Genomic DNA, 17,090 nt, shown 5'->3' on the forward strand with positions numbered 1-17,090 from the left:
ATTAGAAAATCAGGTATTTTCACCCTGATTTATATCATCTGAATATCTACGGGGAGCTTCTGCCTTCAAAACTAGAGAGCCAGATCTGAACTGTCTGGCTGGGAGCCACACATAAGCAGCATGGAATTATTCAGAGGGCAGTCAAAGTAAAATGTAACAAATAAATGGATGGATGAAATAATTTTCCAAGTGATCTCTGAGGATGGAGAAAATAGCAAAAAAACCTAAAACAGAGACAGGGCTTTTTAATACAAGCCTAACAAAGATGTAATCATTTCATGTTGGAAAGGACAAATGGAGTGCTGATGGTATTGATCTTATAATATGTCCCTCCCAAGCAGACTTTAAAAGGTAACATCCATGAAGCCCATTCGCCCTGAGGCCAGAGATGTCCTACATTTGGAAGAGACGGTCTTCTTTCGTGTGAGCCTGTTGCTAAAAGCCAGAGAAATAGGGGGCAATTGGGGGAGCCCTTTGGCATTAATGTCAACCCCAACAGCAGTTCAGACCACAGCCATCATTGGTGTAAGAACCTGGGTGTCCTTTCTTGGCATTGTCTACCCCAGTGACAGTAGACTTGGCTGTGGTTGCAAGCAGAAGAATTCGGATTGCCTTTTTGGGCATCTTCAGGGTTGCGCAGTTGAACATCCTCACTTCATTGGTGACAGGGATTTCCTCTGGGCATTGGGTCCAGCTTGTGTCCTCGGGTACCCAGCTGTAGCTTGTGTTGTAGGAGTCATTCTCATCTTTGCCCGCTAACAGGTAAATCTTACCTTGGAATTCCAATGCGCAAGCAAATGCCAAGGCGATGGGCAATTCCGGTATGTTGACTTCCCAATTGACTCTGCCATTCTCGCAGAGGTAAAAGCTACCTTTGGTACAGGAAGGGACCTCTTCACTGCCCATCGAAGTGTGGACTACAACATTGCCCCTCTCCTCCGAGTATCCACCCAAAACATATATCCCATTTCCAACTGAGACAGCAGCTGCGCCATAACAGGCAAACTCCATCGGCACCTCGGTCCACCAATTGGCATTTGTGTCATAGATAAGAAGGCCCCGGTAACTCCAGGAAGCTTTCCCTCCTATTAGGTAGAGCTTATTCTTCAGCATTGCCGAAGCAGGGTACATCAGAGCAAGGGGAAGGTCAGCAATGGAAGTCCAGGTACTCTGCTCCACACAGAAGGCCTCAGCGGAAGTAAGAGGACCCAAGTCATTGCAGCCTCCAAGAGCATAGAGTTTCTTGTGGCAGGCTAGGAAGGGATGCACAGCCCGGCTTGTAGTCATAGATGGAAGCTGCATCCATTGACTAGTCAAGGAACTATATTCATAAAGAACATCAACAAATGTACAATTGTCCTTCTGACCACCAGAAAGATAAAGTTTGCATCCCACGGAAGCACATCCGGGGTAGCTAAGATATTTTACTGGTGGTAGCTTCTCCCACTTCTCTGAATGAGGATCAAAACAATGCAGATAGGATTCTGGGTTGTCTCCATCCTGGATTCTGTTTTCATTGACCTCTACACACACAAAATAGTTGTCATACATGCCTTTTCTGAGCCCACCACTCTCTAGCAATCTCCCTGTCCCATCGATCTCTTTCCACCGGAGGCGCACATGGCGATAATATTCTGCAATATCTGCCTGGACATCAACAAGCTCATCATGAGTGAGGAGTGGAAAGCGGACATGTCCAAGAAGCTTCTGAAACAGCGGGAGACGTACGGAGGTTGCAGCTTCCACCCAACTGCGCACAGCCTGATAGGTGATCAGTTCAGAGGTTATTTCCAAGTGGTCTGAGCAGATGAGATTGATCAGAGCACCAGAATCCAGATTCAGGAAAGCCTCTTGCTTTATGAGGGTTCCAAAGTGTTGTTCAATGTAGCTTAGAGCTGCTTGGAGCAAGGGTGGATGATTGAACTCGTAAGCCAAGCCATACAGGTTGAGACAATTACTCATGGCAATGTTCATCTCAAGAAACCTGAGAGAAAAGCGAAGATAAAGGTAGAGTCAAACAGTTTTTACTAATACCTCCATCTGTTTTACCTTTACATGAAAACTCACTCTAAATGCTTTCTATTTTGGGATGCCAGATAGTACCAAGAGTGTACAAATCACCCAAGACCTGATTCAAATTGTCAACCCAACGAGTCTGTACAAATCCTGGTTGTTGATGCAATTCAACTCAACAGTTTATACTACAAACTGATATAAACTTGCAGGAATTGTAGAGACATTCTTGAGTCAAATAAATTTTATCAAAATTGTCAGATCAGTTCAGAGGCACCAAACTTCATTCATTCATCATCATCATTTAATGACTCCATAATCCCTTGTGGGGTGTAGTCTGTGCAACTGAATGGAGCTGAGTGTTTACTGGCCGGATGCCCTTCCTGTCATCAATGCAGAGTTATATTCAACAGGTATATACCCCTCGTGCTCAGAGAGAGAAATATCTGTCTCTCCCTAGGACAGGGGTGGGCAAACTTTTTGGCTCGGGGGCCGCATTGACTTTTAAAATTTGACAGACGGGCCAGGTCAGCACAAGATTTTTTGGGAATCGCCCCCCCTCCCCCCCCCTTTTTTCTCCTCCTTCCCCTCCCCTCGGAGGCCCCCTGAGTCAGGAGTTGCTACTGCCGGCGCGGCTCCGCGCGGCTCCATTCCCGCGTTGCCTCGGGAAGGGAAAGGCAAAAAGGAAGAGCCGTGGCGGTGCTTTGCAACGGCAGCAGCGGCACCGGAGGCTCAGGCTCAGCGGCTCCTGGTTTTGCCTTTTCCTTCCCAAGGCAACACAGGACTGGAGCCGCACGGAGCTGCGCCGGCAGTAGCAACTCCTGACAGCCCCAGCCGGACACCTGAGCGGAGCCCGGGCGGAACTGCCTGTTGGTGCTGCCGGAGCACCGCCGGGTTGCCTCCTCCAAGCAGCCCGCCCGCCCGCCGGGCTTCCCCTCCGCTGCGCGGCTCGGGGCCAGGCGCGAGCACCCGCGAGTTAAAAGGAAGCCGAAAGTTGCTGGGAAGTTGCTCGGGTTTCCGGGGCTTCCAGGCTTAAACTTTGCACAGGCAAAGTTTGCAGGCGGGAGCGTCTTCCCGCCGAGGAGCGGGAAGGGTTCCGCCCAGTGGGCGGGCGGGCTGCTTGGAGGAGGCGACCCGGCGGTGCTCCGGGTTTCCCCTCCGCCCGCGCGGCTCGGGGCCAGCGCGGCGCCCGCGAGTTAAAGGAAGCCGAAATTGCTGGGAAGTTGCTCGGGTTTCGGGGCTTCCAGGGCTTTGCAAAGGCAAAGTTTGCAGGCTGGAGCATCTGGCCCCGAGCCGCACGGCAGCCCGCTCCAAGCAGCCCGCCCCGCCCACCGGGCGGAACCCTTCCCGCTCCTCGGCGGGAAGACGCTCCCGCCTGCAAACTTTGCCTTTGCAAAGCCCTGGAAGCCCCGGAAACCCGAGCAACTTCCCAGCAATTTTGGCTTCCTTTAACTCGCGGGCGCTCGCGCCTTGCCCGAGCCGCACGGCAGCCCCTCCAAGCAGCCCGCCCTGCCCAAACCCTTCCCGCTCCTCGGCGGGAAGACGCTCCCACCTGCAAACTTTGCCTTTGCAAAGCCCTGAAGCCCGGAAACCCGAGCAACTTCCCAGCAATTTTGGCTTCCTTTTAACTCGCGGGCGCTCGCGCCTCGCTCCGAGCCGCACGGCAGCCCGCTCCAAGCAGCCCGCCCCGCCCACCAGGCGGAACCCTTCCCGCTCCTCGGCGGGAAGACGCTCCAGCCTGCAAACTTTGCCTTTGCAAAGCCCTGGAAGCCCCGGAAACCCGAGCAACTTCCCAGCAACTTTCGGCTTCGTTTTAACTCGCGGGCGCTCGCGCCTCGCCCCGAAGCAGCCCGCTCCAAGCAGCCCGCCCCGCCCACCGGGCGGAACCCTTCCCGCTCCTCGGCGGGAAGACGCTCCAGCCTGCAAACTTTGCCTTTGCAAAGCCCTGGAAGCCCCGGAAACCCGAGCAACTCCCAGCAACTTTCGGCTTCATTTTAACTCGCGGGCGCTCGCGCCTGGCGGAGGGGAAGCCCGGAGCCTCCTCCAAGCAGCCTGCCTGCCCGCCCGCCGGGCTTCCCTTCCGCCACGCGGCTCGGGGCCAGGCGCGAGCGCCCGCGAGTTAAAAGGAAGCCGAAAGTTGCTGGGAAGTTGCTCGGGTGCTGGGAGCAGGCTTTTAAAGTGCCGCCCGAGCAGGACCGCCGAGCCGGGAAACAGGGCACCAAGGCAGGGCAAGGCTCCACCAGCAGCGGCCTAGCTTTAGGTGGCTCCAAGCAGCCTGCTCCAAGCAGCCCACCCCGCCCGCCGGGCGGAACCCTTCCCGCTCCTCGGCGGGAAGATGCTCCAGCCTGCAAGCTTTGCCTTTGCAAAGTTTAAGCCTGGAAGCCCCGGGAAAAAAAAGGGGGATCGGCGGGGACTCACCTTCGGAGAGGTTGCACTCAAAGGTGATTTCGAACTCCCAGCCGAGGCCTTTGCAAATTTCTTTTCTTTCCTACCCCTAGATCGCTCCGCACTGTTTTGGAGCTTTGGGGGCCACGCGGCACAGGGCAATACGCCACGCCCAGTGATTTTTTTTCAGGGGCGGGCCGGATTGGACAGACCAATGGCAGCGATTTTTTTTCAGGGGCGGGCCGGATTGGACAGACCAATGGCAGCGATTTTTTTTCAGGGGCGGGCCGGATTGGACAGACCAACGGGCCGGATGTGGCCCGCGGGCCGTAGTTTGCCCACCCCTGCCCTAGGATCAAACTCACAGCCTCCTCATTGTGAGGTGAGGGCTCCAACTCTAGGCCACCACACCACTCAGGCACCAAACTTCATCGCACACCCTAAAGAAATTCTATGATTCAGGATGGTGATTTGATTTGAAGAGGTGATTAAATCCAGTCATGTGTTTTGGGATCCTTGGTTGTTAGAAATAAATAGGGTCACCTCTGAGCTTGGTTGTTTTCTTACAGATGCTTTATTATCCAATTCAGTGAACAACAGCCTGATCAAGGAATCACCAAAAACATTCCCACCAATACTGATAGGGCAAGCCACTTGTACATAAATAGAGAGAAAACCTCTCTTCCTTCTGGCACTGATGATGTTACCTAGTTGGGTAATGAAACATCTGCAAGAAAACAACCAAGCTCAGGGAACACCAAGGACCCCACAGTTCAACCCTGAGCTACCAATATTCTCTTCTTTTAATTAATCGTTGTTGGTTTGGGTTGAAGTTAAATGCAAGTTTTGAAATGCCCTTTTCATCCTTAGATGTCTTTTATATCAATCTTCTCTCCCATGGAATGCATGCTGCCTTCTAACCTGTTTGTTGTCCTCTCAAGGCTTCCTGGGCTGATAGTTTTGGACTGAAAGAGCAAATGTTGCTGAAGGATAGAAGATACAGGATAAGTCGTATGCTGGATTTCTCTCTCCAGACATTTGAGGAAGCATAAGGTTGCTAAGCATCTTCCTCAACATCCAACCTGTACGTTTGTAAATATACGAGAACCCCTTCTTTGAAAAGAAAGTAACTTTGGTTAAGCAATAGCACTTTCCTTGGCACGGTGAGAGGTTCGTGTATGAAACAGCCCCAAGGAGCGGTGTGCTTTTGGACTGTCTATAATGATCTGTTTCCAAGAATATTGCAAAGTTCAGCCTGTGAGTTCTCCAAAGCTGCATGAAGTCCCAGAAAGGTTACCGTTTGACCTCCCCCCAGAACTCTTTGCAAAGTTGCCATCCAATTATACGTTTTAATGAGGCAGAAAGGGAAAATTATGAAAGGCACGGGGGATACTCCTATTAATGCCATTTAATGGTTTTAATTTAAATAAAAAGTAAATTGCATTGTGTTTAATCTACATTTAGATGTAAATGTTAAGTATAAATCAAGTTTAGTTTTTGTCCCAGTTCTCTCATGTCAGTATCCTGGCGCTGTGCCCTTTTGGGCACAGGGTATGCCTTGAAGAAAAAGTGGTTGGTTTCAGACAATACACTGATTTTCTCACTTCAGGTTAATCTAACCCACTGGGCTCCATCCAACTTGCTATGCCTGAATAGGCCGACTTTATGACAGTTCTATATTATGGCCTGGTTCATGTGGCAATAGCAATAGCACTTAGACTTATTTACCACTTCAGGGTTCTTTTACAGCCTTTGCTAAGTGGTTTACAGAATCAGCATCTTGCCCCCAACAATCTGGATCCTCATTTTATCGACCTCAGAAGGATGGAAGGCTGAGTCAACCTTGAGCCGCTCAGAATTGAACTCCTGGAGTGAGCAGTGAGTTAGCCCTGTAGTGCTGCATTCTAACCACTGCGCCACTGCAGTTCATATGACTTGCTAAGACAATGGTTGTTTTCCCACAACACACTGAAGTACAAAAGACCCCCATTTTATCTAAGTCTTCCATATTGTGCAAACATAACTCCTAAAAAGTTTTGCAGCCCAGATTTTAGGGAGGCAAGACATATTCATCCAGAGAGTCCCAAAGGTGCTTTTTCAGGAGGCAACTGGACTTTCTTGGTTTTTCTTTGGAAGACGTTTCGCTTCTCATCCAAGAAGCTTCTTCAGCTCTGACTAGATAGTGCGGAATGGAAGGATTTATATTCCTTGCAGACAGCTGTATTCAATATTCCTTGAGAATCTCTACTGGCTTCTCCATTGACTTTTCTAGTCAGAAGGTTGCAAAAGGTGATCACATGATCCAAGAACACAGAAACCATGATAAATACGAGCCAGTTGCCATGTGTACAAATTTTGATCATGTGACCATGGGGATGCTACAACAGTCATAAGTGTGAAAAATAGTAAAGTCACTTTTTTCAGTGTTGTCGTAACTTCCGTCACTAAACAAATAGTTGTAAGTCGAGGACTAGTTGTATTGTGTATCTGATGGTATAAAGGACCTGCTAATTCAGAGTGAGTTTTGGGCTGCTGGACTGAGAAGCTGGACAGTTTTCTAAAGAAGCTACAAGGTCCTTTGTGATTAGGGATGAGCAGAAGATCTAGTGTGGTGGGTAGGAAATATTTCAGTTGCCAGAATTAAACCCATTCCTTTCTCCTTAGGACATCTTGCTAAAGAGACTATGATAATTGTGTTTGGAAAAAGAATGGCTTCCAAATTTAGGTGAAACGGCGCTATAGAGCAGGGGTCCCCAACCACCGGTCCGGGTCCGGTACCGGTCCGTGGAACAAGTCCTACCGGGCAGCTGGTTTGCTGGGCGCCGCCATCTTTTGATGAAAAGTGCTTCGGTGAGATTTTCCGGTAGAAAGCTCACCGGAAGCACTTTTTCATCAAAAGATGGCGGCGCTCAGCTGATGCCGGCACTGGTCAGGGCGCCAGCTGATGCCGGGACCGGGCCGCGGCGCCCAGCTGATGCTGGTACCAGGCCGCGGCATAAAAAAGGTTGGGGATCACTGCTATAGAGCACTGCACACCAGAACAATGAGACACAAGGACATTTTTTCCCCAAATGCCATCACTCTGCTAAACAAATAATCCCCTCAACATTGTCCAACTATTTACAAAGTCTGCATTACTATTACTATTAATCTTCTCATCATTCCTTATCACCCCTCCCCTCCCACCTATGACTGTATGACTATAACTTTGTCGCTTGTATCTTTACGATTTATATTGACTGTTTCCTAGTATGATTTGATTGCTTATTGTACCTTATGACTATTATTAAGTGTTGTACCTTATGATTCTTGACTCTTGACGAATGTATCTTTTCTTTTATGTACACCGAGAGCATTTGCACCAAGACAAATTCCTTGTGTGTCCAATCACACGTGGACAATAAAGAATTTTAATCTAATCTAATTCTAATCTAATCTAATCCTGAGTAAAGAACTAAGGAGAAATTTCCTGACAGTGAAAAGACTTAACCAGTTGCCTTCAGAAGTTGTGGGGGCTTCATCACTGGAGGCTTTTAAGAAGAGACTGGACAGTCATTTATCTGAAATGGTATAGATAAGTCCCCTGCTTGAGCAGGGGGGGTTGGACTAGAAGACCTCCAAGGTCCCTTGCAACTTTGTTATTCTGTTATTACACTTCCCCTCGGGACGCCGCTGTAGGGCATTGAGTGCAAAACAATTAGACACAAGGACATTTTCCCCCTTATGCCATCATTATGTCCAACACCTAATTCTCATAGTACTGTCTAATGTTTATGTGTATTTTATCCATGAACTATGGCTATGTGGTATTATTATTTATCCTTCTTATTATCTTCTTGGAAGTTGCTCCCTTCCAACTCCGTTGTTCCGTAAATATTACCTTCCAACTGTTTCTTTCAATGGGAGGATTTGGAGCTTGCTAGCTGCCGTGAATAGATCATGAGCCGTCTCAGCTGAGAGGGACAATTCTTCTGTGTAGAGATAATCCAGCAAGCTGTGGAGTGTGGAGGCCGTCATGTCCTTAAGTAAGATCTCCCCATTTTGAGACTCGCTGTTGCCACTGGTGAAAAGGTCTCGAAAATAAGGGCTAACAGATGCCAGCAGCATCCTGCAGGGAGGGGGAAAAAAAGCTGGTAAACATAGGATGGCTTTGGACATTGATATTCATTTGTGGATAGGGAACTCCAGGAGTTAAGTCCATACATTTTCAACCTTGCCAAGGTTAAGAAACATTATTCAGAAATAATTGCGTAATATTACTGGATTATAAACTGGAGGAGGAGCAGGTAAAAGAAACGATGCTGGCCTGGGCTAAAAATATTGGACATGGTATTAATTTGGATAAATGGCAAACTTTATGGGAGGGAAACAAAAATATAACACTGGCCACATCGTATAAGGAAAACCTATATAAAATGCTTTATAGGTGGTATCTTCCTCCAGCAAAACTGGCCAAAATGTATCACAATATATCACCCAACTGCTGGAAATGTACCCAAGAATACAGATCATACTACCACATATGGTGGAAATGTAGAAAAATCCAGGAGTTTTGGCATAGAATTCAGAGGTGGCCTGAGGAGATGGTATAGTATAAAGTGGAATATTAACCGGAATTTTTCTTACTCAGAATTATAACAGAAAAATATAATAAAGAGGTGATTTATTTAATAATACACGTGATCACAGCAGCAAGGTTAGCCTTTGCTCAAAAGTGGAAAGATAAAGAAATTCCCGATGAAAGTGAAGTCACAAAAAACATGGATTTGTGCAGAGATGGATAAATTAACTTTAGAAATGAAAGATAAAGGGGAGACAGAATATTATAAAGTATGGGATAAATCCTATCGATGGTGGGAAAAAAGGAAGGACCTAGAATCAAAAGAAAGTAGGAGAACGGATGACTAGAAATAAGAAAATATTGCATAAATGTATAAATGTATATAAAACATGTATTCTATGCCATAATATGTATGACAAACAGGATTGTCAGGACGAACACCACCTCCAATGTTTTTAACAATTTACTCAATAAAACTTTTGTAAAAAAAAAGAAAGAAATAATTGCATAATAATAAGATATCTGCAGACTCCTCACATCCTGGAGAGAAATGTTCCAGCATTTAAGGGGCTGCCACAAAGAAGGGTCAACCTATTTTCAAAAGCACTAAAAGGCAAGACAAGTAACAATGGGTGGAAACTAATCAAGGAGAGAAGCAACCTAGAATTAATAAGAAATTTCCTGACAGTGAGAACAATTAATCAGAGGAACAACTTGCCTTCAGAAGTTTTTGGGGCTCCATTACTGGAAGCTTTTAAGAAGAGACTGGACAGCCACTTGTCTGGAATGGGATAGGGTCTCCTGCATGGAGGGGGTTGGATTAGAAGACCTCCAAGGTCCTTCCAACTCTGTTATTCTGTTATAACTCTTCCCCTTGAGACGCTGCTATAGGGCATTGAATGTAAAACAACTAGATATAAGGATATTTTCCCCTCATGCCATCACTATATTGAACACCTAATTCTCACAGTACTGTCTAATGTTCATATGCATTTATCCATGAAGTATGGCTATAGTATTATTTATCCTAATTATCTTCTTTACTCTTCCCCTTTGTTTGGTATGATGATGATGATGTTGCTTTGCATGTACACTGAAAGCTTCTGCACTGGACACAAATGCCTTGTGTATCTAATCACACTTGGCCAAATAAAGCATTCATTCATTCATTCATTCATTCATTCATTCATTCATTCTTTCTTTCATTCATTCATTCATTCATTCATTCATTCATTCATTCATTCATTATTTCATTCATTCATTCATTCTTTCATTCATTCATTCATCCATTCATTCTTTCATTCATTCATTCGTGTTAGCCATGATAGATTAATAATTTTACTCAGTGAAAAAGCAGTTTGGAATAGCTAGTTTTTTTTTCAATGTGTTGTAGTTCAACAATATCTGTATAGGTAGAGGAATCTTTAGGGCTGTGGGGATGACTTACCTATGGCAAGGAAAGCTCCTTCCTTCAACCCCCAAAGTGACATCACAAAGTTGTTGGGATTGGTATAGCTGTTTCAAACCTAGCAAAACAAAACAAGTACACAAAGCACATGTGCATGGAAATACACATACATGCAAAACTAGATGTCAGCATTCCAGCAAACCTCCATTCCAATCAGTAACTCCAAGACAAACATATCTCAAAAGTACTTTTATTAGAATAGCCTCTGGCGCATCTGTGGAAACCCGAATCGAAAAGATTTTTCAGCTTTCCACAATTTCCCAAACTACAAATCCACCCCCCTTGGGTCATCATCACATCACGTGGCCCAATCACGATCCGTCCAAAAGTAAGATCCTTATTTCACCCTGCACCATAATGACCTTGAACAAACCAAAAAAAATAAATTATTTTCTCTACTTAGAGCTACTTAATTGAAATCAACCCCCTCCCACTTTCTCAGGCTATGTGGCAGCGGGGAATATGGCTTCCAAAGCTGACAGTAGAAAGCACAAAATGTCTTTGCCTGGTTATGCATAGATTGATCCCGAGGTGGATGCCACTTAGGCTCTGACCTTCTGTCATTTATACGATGCTAAGGGTGGCCAACCAGAGAGTAAAAACTGTCATGCAATGGGAAGGGAATAAAGCAAAACTGCAACAGAAACAAACTCAGATATAGGTAGTCCTCCACTTACGACTCTAACTGAGCCCAACATTTCTGTTGCTAAGGCAGACAATTGTTACACGAGTTTTTGCCCCATTGTATGACCTTCCTTGCCACAGGGCTTAAGTGAATCACTGCAATTGTTAAGTTAGCAACACAGTAAGTGAACTTGCCTTCTCCACTGACTTTGCTTGTCAGAAGGTCACAAAAGGGGATCACATAATCCTGGGACACTGCAACTGTCATAAATATGAGTCAGTTGCCAAGCATCTGAATTTTGATCACGTGACCAGGGGGATGCAGTCATGAAAAATGGTCATAAGTCACTCTTTTCAGTGCCCTTTTAATTTTGAACAATAAACCTGTTGTAAGTCATGGATTACCTGTATAATAGTTTTCATACACAGAAGCCAACATCAATTTAGATCGCAAAAACCTGCTAATGAAATTACATAATTTGCCCAGAGTCGCTTTGGATCGTGAGATGGGTGGCAGATAAATTCAATCATTCAATCCTAGGCTGACCTGGTTATGTGTCCTTTCCTATGTATTTGCAACATAGATACTGTGATGACCCAAAGGGGCATGGCACAAAAGCAACAAAGTCACAAAAGCAGGTAAAGTCCCTTTAATACCTCCAACTTGGCCCCCAATGTCCAGTTATCATCAGCTGGAGAAAAAACTCTCCCAAGAACAGTTTTTAAAGGGAAGAAATTCAGTCCTAACCCAAACTACATATAAATTATAAATAAAAAGCAACACAAACCATGCTGCAGCAATTAACGAGACAGGGCAGGATAATTGCAGACTTCAAAAGATAACGAAACACACATAGTTGGGAAGATGCCAGAACCCAGATAAAACTTGACACACAAAGATAATTCACGTTTTGCTTCCAGCAAGGTGCTGTGCAAACACCCTTTTAAAATCCTGTTTTCCCAGCTGCAGCTAATGAAGGGAATCAGGGCCCTTTTCTCCCCCCGTAACCCATTTAACTCACATTGCTCCCTTCTCCATTCCTCCCTGCATGCCCTAGGATGAAGAGGGGGTGGCCCTGGGTCTTCCTCTGAATGCCCAGCTGGACTGTGCCCTTCCCCAGTTTCCTCCACAGCCACGGGATCCACACACTCCCACTCCCTGTCAGCTACTCGACCTTCCCCTCAGAATCAGATTCCAACAGGGGCATGACAGATACTCTTGGAATGAGGAGCCAAACAATCGTAGATTGGAGTTTAGTGGTCTTTTGGCCCAATCTTCTTTCTCAAGATTAAATCAAGAGAGGGGAACACTCTAATAACCAGGACCACTTCTACTGAATTTTTCTAAAGCATCATGTCTCAATAAATGTCATTCTATTGTTGAGTGGTTCTTACATTTCTCTCTGTTTTATTAAAATTCTTTCTCATTATCCCAACTCATTTGTTCAAGTTGGTCTCTTGCATGCCTTTGTAATATTAGAAAGTAATAATTGTGCCTTCCTTTAATTTTCACTCATCCATATTCAATCTCTCTAGATTTTTTAAACCGTTCCTCATGGGACTTGAAGTTATTCAAGGGCTTCAAATCAGAGGACTTTAGATATACAGGATTAAAGTGGTTCAGATATGCAGGTCCAATTTCCATAATCTTTGGTTAGTAGCATGCGATCAGAAAAGGCTGTTCTAGATGATCTTCAAACTTACCTTGACATAAATAGGTTTCATGAGACTGAAGTGGTTTTTCTATCCCATCTTCTTCATCGCTGTCTCTCAAGGAATCCATTTTCTCAGCCTCCCAAGAAGGCTCAGGAACCAGCTGAAGAATTCATCATGTTCCTCTATCTGGGGATTGATTAGAATGAGGACTTAAGCAATCCTTTACTTCAACCCAGGAATAAATCCTGCCAAGAACTAGGCACTTATTTCTCCCATTTTTGTACTAGCCCGCCTTCCGAAACGTCAGCTTTAGCATCACATGGAACAATTTTAATCAAAATGGAAAAAAATCAGACTCACATCCTATGACGGGAGGCCTGAAATCTATGGCAAATCTGAAGTTTCCCAGGCATTCAATTAACGTTTGGAATTTCTACTTTAGAATTAAACAATAATTTTGATGATGAAAATGCCAACTTATAAATGCCAATTTATAGATTTGAATATTTATGATTTACAGATTTCAGAATTCCAAGAGGCTCAAAACACATCTATTTCTTCTTGCCCTTTCTATGTCTCTGAGCGTTATCACCCTTTTCAATTATTGAATTGAAATATTGAATTGCTAACAAAAGCATACAAAACTTTTGCTAGACCAATACTTGAATACAGCTCATCAGTCTGGAATCTGCACTGTATATTGGACATTAATATAATTGAGTGAGTCCAGAGGTATTTCACGAAAAGAGTACTACACTCCTCTGCTCGCAACAGAATACCCTATACCAGGGGTCCCCAACCGCCGGTCCGCGGACCGATACCGGTCCGGAACAACTCTTACCGGGCCGCTGGTTGCTGGCGCCGCCATCTTTTTGGTAAAAAGTGCTTCCGGTGAGCTTTTCCGGTAGAAAGCTCACGGAAGCACGCGTTTTCATCAAAAAGATGGCGGCGCTAGCGCTTCTCGATGAGCTTTTCCGGGTAGAAAGCCATTTCTACCGAAAAAGCTCACCGAGCTTACTGGCGCCGCCATCTTTTGACGAAAAAGTGCTTCCGTGAGGTCACCGGAAGCACTTTTTCGTCAAAAAGATGGCGGCGCCCAGTTGATGCCGGGCCGGCGGCGCCCAGCTGATGACGGTACCGGGCGCGCGTCAAAAGGTTGGGGATCCCTGCCCTATACCACCAGGGTTGAGATTTTGGGCTTAGACAACCGTGAACTACGCCACCTATGGTTGGACTTAAGCATAGCACACAAAATTATCTGCTACAATGTCCTACCAGTCAATGATTGCTTCAGCTTCAACCGCAAGAATACAAGAGCACACAACAGATACAAACTCAATGTAAACCACACCAAACTTGATTGCAGAAAGTACGACTTCAACAACAGAGTGGTCAATGCCTGAAATGCACTACCTGACTCTGTTGTTACATCCTCTAACCCCCACTCTTTTACCCTTAAACTATCCACTATTGACCCCACCCCATTCCTAAGAGGTCTGTAAGGGGCATGCATAAGTGCAACATAGTGCCTATCGCCCCCGTCCTATTGTCCCCATTTATTCATACCTATTTCCTGTATTCTTACTCACGTTTATACTTATACATATTATCTTGTAAGCGATTGACAAATCAAATAAATAAATAAAAATAAATACATTCCAAAGCCCCCAATTGTGGTTTCCATGCAAAGTCTCTATGCTTTCTCCCCTGTAGTGGGAGGAAAATAAACCAGAACCAGCTGATACACTGCTAGCTGAGTTGCAGCAGATCAATAAAGATTGATTTTGACTCACAGTTACTTAACACCAGTGAGACAGAAAAGTTTTTCCCTTCTTCCAAAGCTGCTGAAATGAAAAAAAAAAATTAGGGACAAGGGGATACCAAATACAGTATGTGGCTTTTCTATTGTGCGATACAACAACGGCTTCTCTGACTGAGCTTACATTGTGAGGTCATTGGTGTTCTCTGAGGCTGGTTGTTTTCTTGCAGACATTTCATTACCAAACTAGGTAACATTATCAGTGCCAGAACCATGTTAACTAGTTGATTAATCAAATGCCTGCAAGGAAACAACTAAGCTCGGAGAATCCCAAAGGTGTTTTTCCAAAAGACAACTAGAATTTCTCGGGGTTTTTTTCTTGAAAACATTTTGGTTCTCATCCAAGAAGTTTCATCTAGTTCTTCCTGGATGAGAAGCGTCACATTTTCAAGGGGAAAAAGACAGTCAGGTTGCCTTTTGAAAAAGTATCTTTGGGGCAACCATGACCTGGATGATTGAGAATCTCCATAGACATCAAGTTCAGAGAACACCCAGGACCCCAGAGCTACAAATATTTTCTTCTTTGAGCTTACGTTCACGGCTATTCTTGGTTCCTAATCCTAACCATGTAGTCACCCCTTTGCAACATTCTTCTGCATCTAGGTTGGGGGTGTGATTTATAATTTAAAAAAAACAAGGCCCAGATCCCATGAGTTTCATGCCTGCCTGAACTGCTAACCTCTGTCTCACAGACAGGGCCCCAATCCTTTCTCTACACTTGCATAGTAGGGAGATCAAAGGGAAGAGAAGATTGAGAATGGTTGCTTTCTCTCTTAGTTCCAACTGTTCCAACTGCCAGTGGATGTTCTTAAGGGGGCAGGCATATTTTGTAGGCAATTGGACAAGTTTATAAGGTGACCAACTTCTTTACAATGAGAAGGAGGACACAAATAAATTGGAGAAAAAAAACAAAGCCACTTGCGCATGGCACTCTTGCGCATAGCACACACTCTTAATTCTCCTGTGTGGAGTGCATGCCTCGATAATGGCCACTCACCAGGCACTGTAACGAAAAGCCTTGATGAATTGCGAAGTAAAATGGGGGGGGGGGGGGGGGGGGGGGGGGGGGGGGGGGGGGGGGGGGGGGGGGGGGGGGGGGGGGGGGGACAAATACATCACATCACACACAATGGATCGGATCGGCATCTATCAAATACGGAGATTTACAGATTAGTCTTCAAATATCAAAAAGAAGGACATGTAGGAGGACACTTTTTGAGGGAGGACAGAACTTACAAAAGGAGGACTGTCCTCCCTAAAGGAGGACCATTGGTCACCTTAAATTTTAGAAATGGTTAAGTCTGGCCTGGAGGCCATTCTCTCTGATAGATCCTCCTCAGCTTACCTGAGTGGCTTATTCAGGGGATGCATAATTCATTAGCAATACTTGTGCAGGATCAAGGCAGAATCTGCTTCTAGTGTTGTGCAGAAAACATCTTTTTTTGCTTATAGCTTGTAGTGCTTGTTATTCAGCTTGATGAAAGAGAATTTTTTGGGGAAAGGCTCATGACTGCACTATTTATTTATTTATTTGATTTGCCAATTGTTTACAAGATAATAAGTATAAGTGTGTACATAGTTGTGAATACATGAAATGGGTACATATAAGAAAAATAAGAGAAGAATAAGAGAAACAATAGGACAGGGACGGTAGGCACATTGGTGCGCTTATGCACGCCCCCTAATTCAGTTGTGGCAGAGAGACAGAGAGAGAGAGACAGAGAGAGAGAGGGAGAGAGAGAAAAAGAGAGAGAGAAAGAGAAAAGGAGAGAGAAAGAGAAACAGAAACAGAAAGAAAGAAAGAGATCCTAGTACCAAGAAAGTTACAAGTTAGCGAAGATTTATATATCAACGTTACATAGCTATATAAACTTTGGTAACCTTTAGCTTATTATAACAGTAAAAGACACACCTCTTTTGATAAAAAAGCTTATCAACATAAACATGTATGATGTATGAAGATGGAGGGTTACGTGGGAGAATTCAGTCAAAAGAAATACGAGTCAGGGAACCAAGGTGTGATTCTTAGAGTGTTAACTTCCTTAATTGTAACTGTATAAAATTTGTGTTTGCGTATTGTTTGAGAGTTCGGCTCCTTTAGATGCCGAGATCCTCTTTACTGGAGTGCTCCAATAGAAGAAGCTAAACATGCCATTTCTCATGTCTGGTGGTCTTTCTTGGCTTTGGGGCCATCCTAGGACCCGTTTTGGGCACAAGAAGAAAGTGACAGGCAGACAGATACCCTAGTTATTAAACTAATTTATGTAGCCATCCAACTCACCTATAGGTGACTTCGGGTGGCTTTAAAAGATCCACCATATAATATCATATAATAAAACAGTAAAAAAAGTTCCTCCACCTCATTCCCTATGGCAGCAACAATACCATCAAATCATCCACTTCATCCACTTCATTTCCATTTGTGGTCCCCAGATCCATTGACAAAGCAATGCTTGTAGAGCCTTTCAGAAAAGCAGCAGGTTGGGGGCCAACTGTATCTCAGGAGGAATGATGTTCCATAAAGGACCATCATCGAGAAGGTCCTTTTTCATGGTCCTACCAGA

At 44.9% G+C, this 17,090-nt stretch overlaps 1 protein-coding gene across 1 annotated transcript; it reads right to left on the reverse strand.

Annotated features, from left to right (window-relative positions):
• Positions 1-486: 486 nt before the first annotated feature.
• Positions 487-12,834, reverse strand: LOC113419605 (kelch-like protein 26). The gene is made up of 4 exons (XM_026679089.1): positions 12,756-12,834; positions 10,407-10,485; positions 8,279-8,506; positions 487-1,984 (listed from the first exon to the last, which is right to left on the reverse strand). Exons 1-4 carry the CDS (start codon positions 12,832-12,834, stop codon positions 487-489), a joined length of 1,884 nt encoding a protein of 627 aa, XP_026534874.1.
• Positions 12,835-17,090: the final 4,256 nt, after the last annotated feature.

The sequence above is a fragment of the Notechis scutatus genome, chromosome 3 (genome assembly GCF_049901735.1).
Source record: "Notechis scutatus isolate UNSWTSFEM ecotype Mainland chromosome 3, rNotScu1.2, whole genome shotgun sequence".
Taxonomy (NCBI): domain Eukaryota; kingdom Metazoa; phylum Chordata; class Lepidosauria; order Squamata; family Elapidae; genus Notechis; species Notechis scutatus.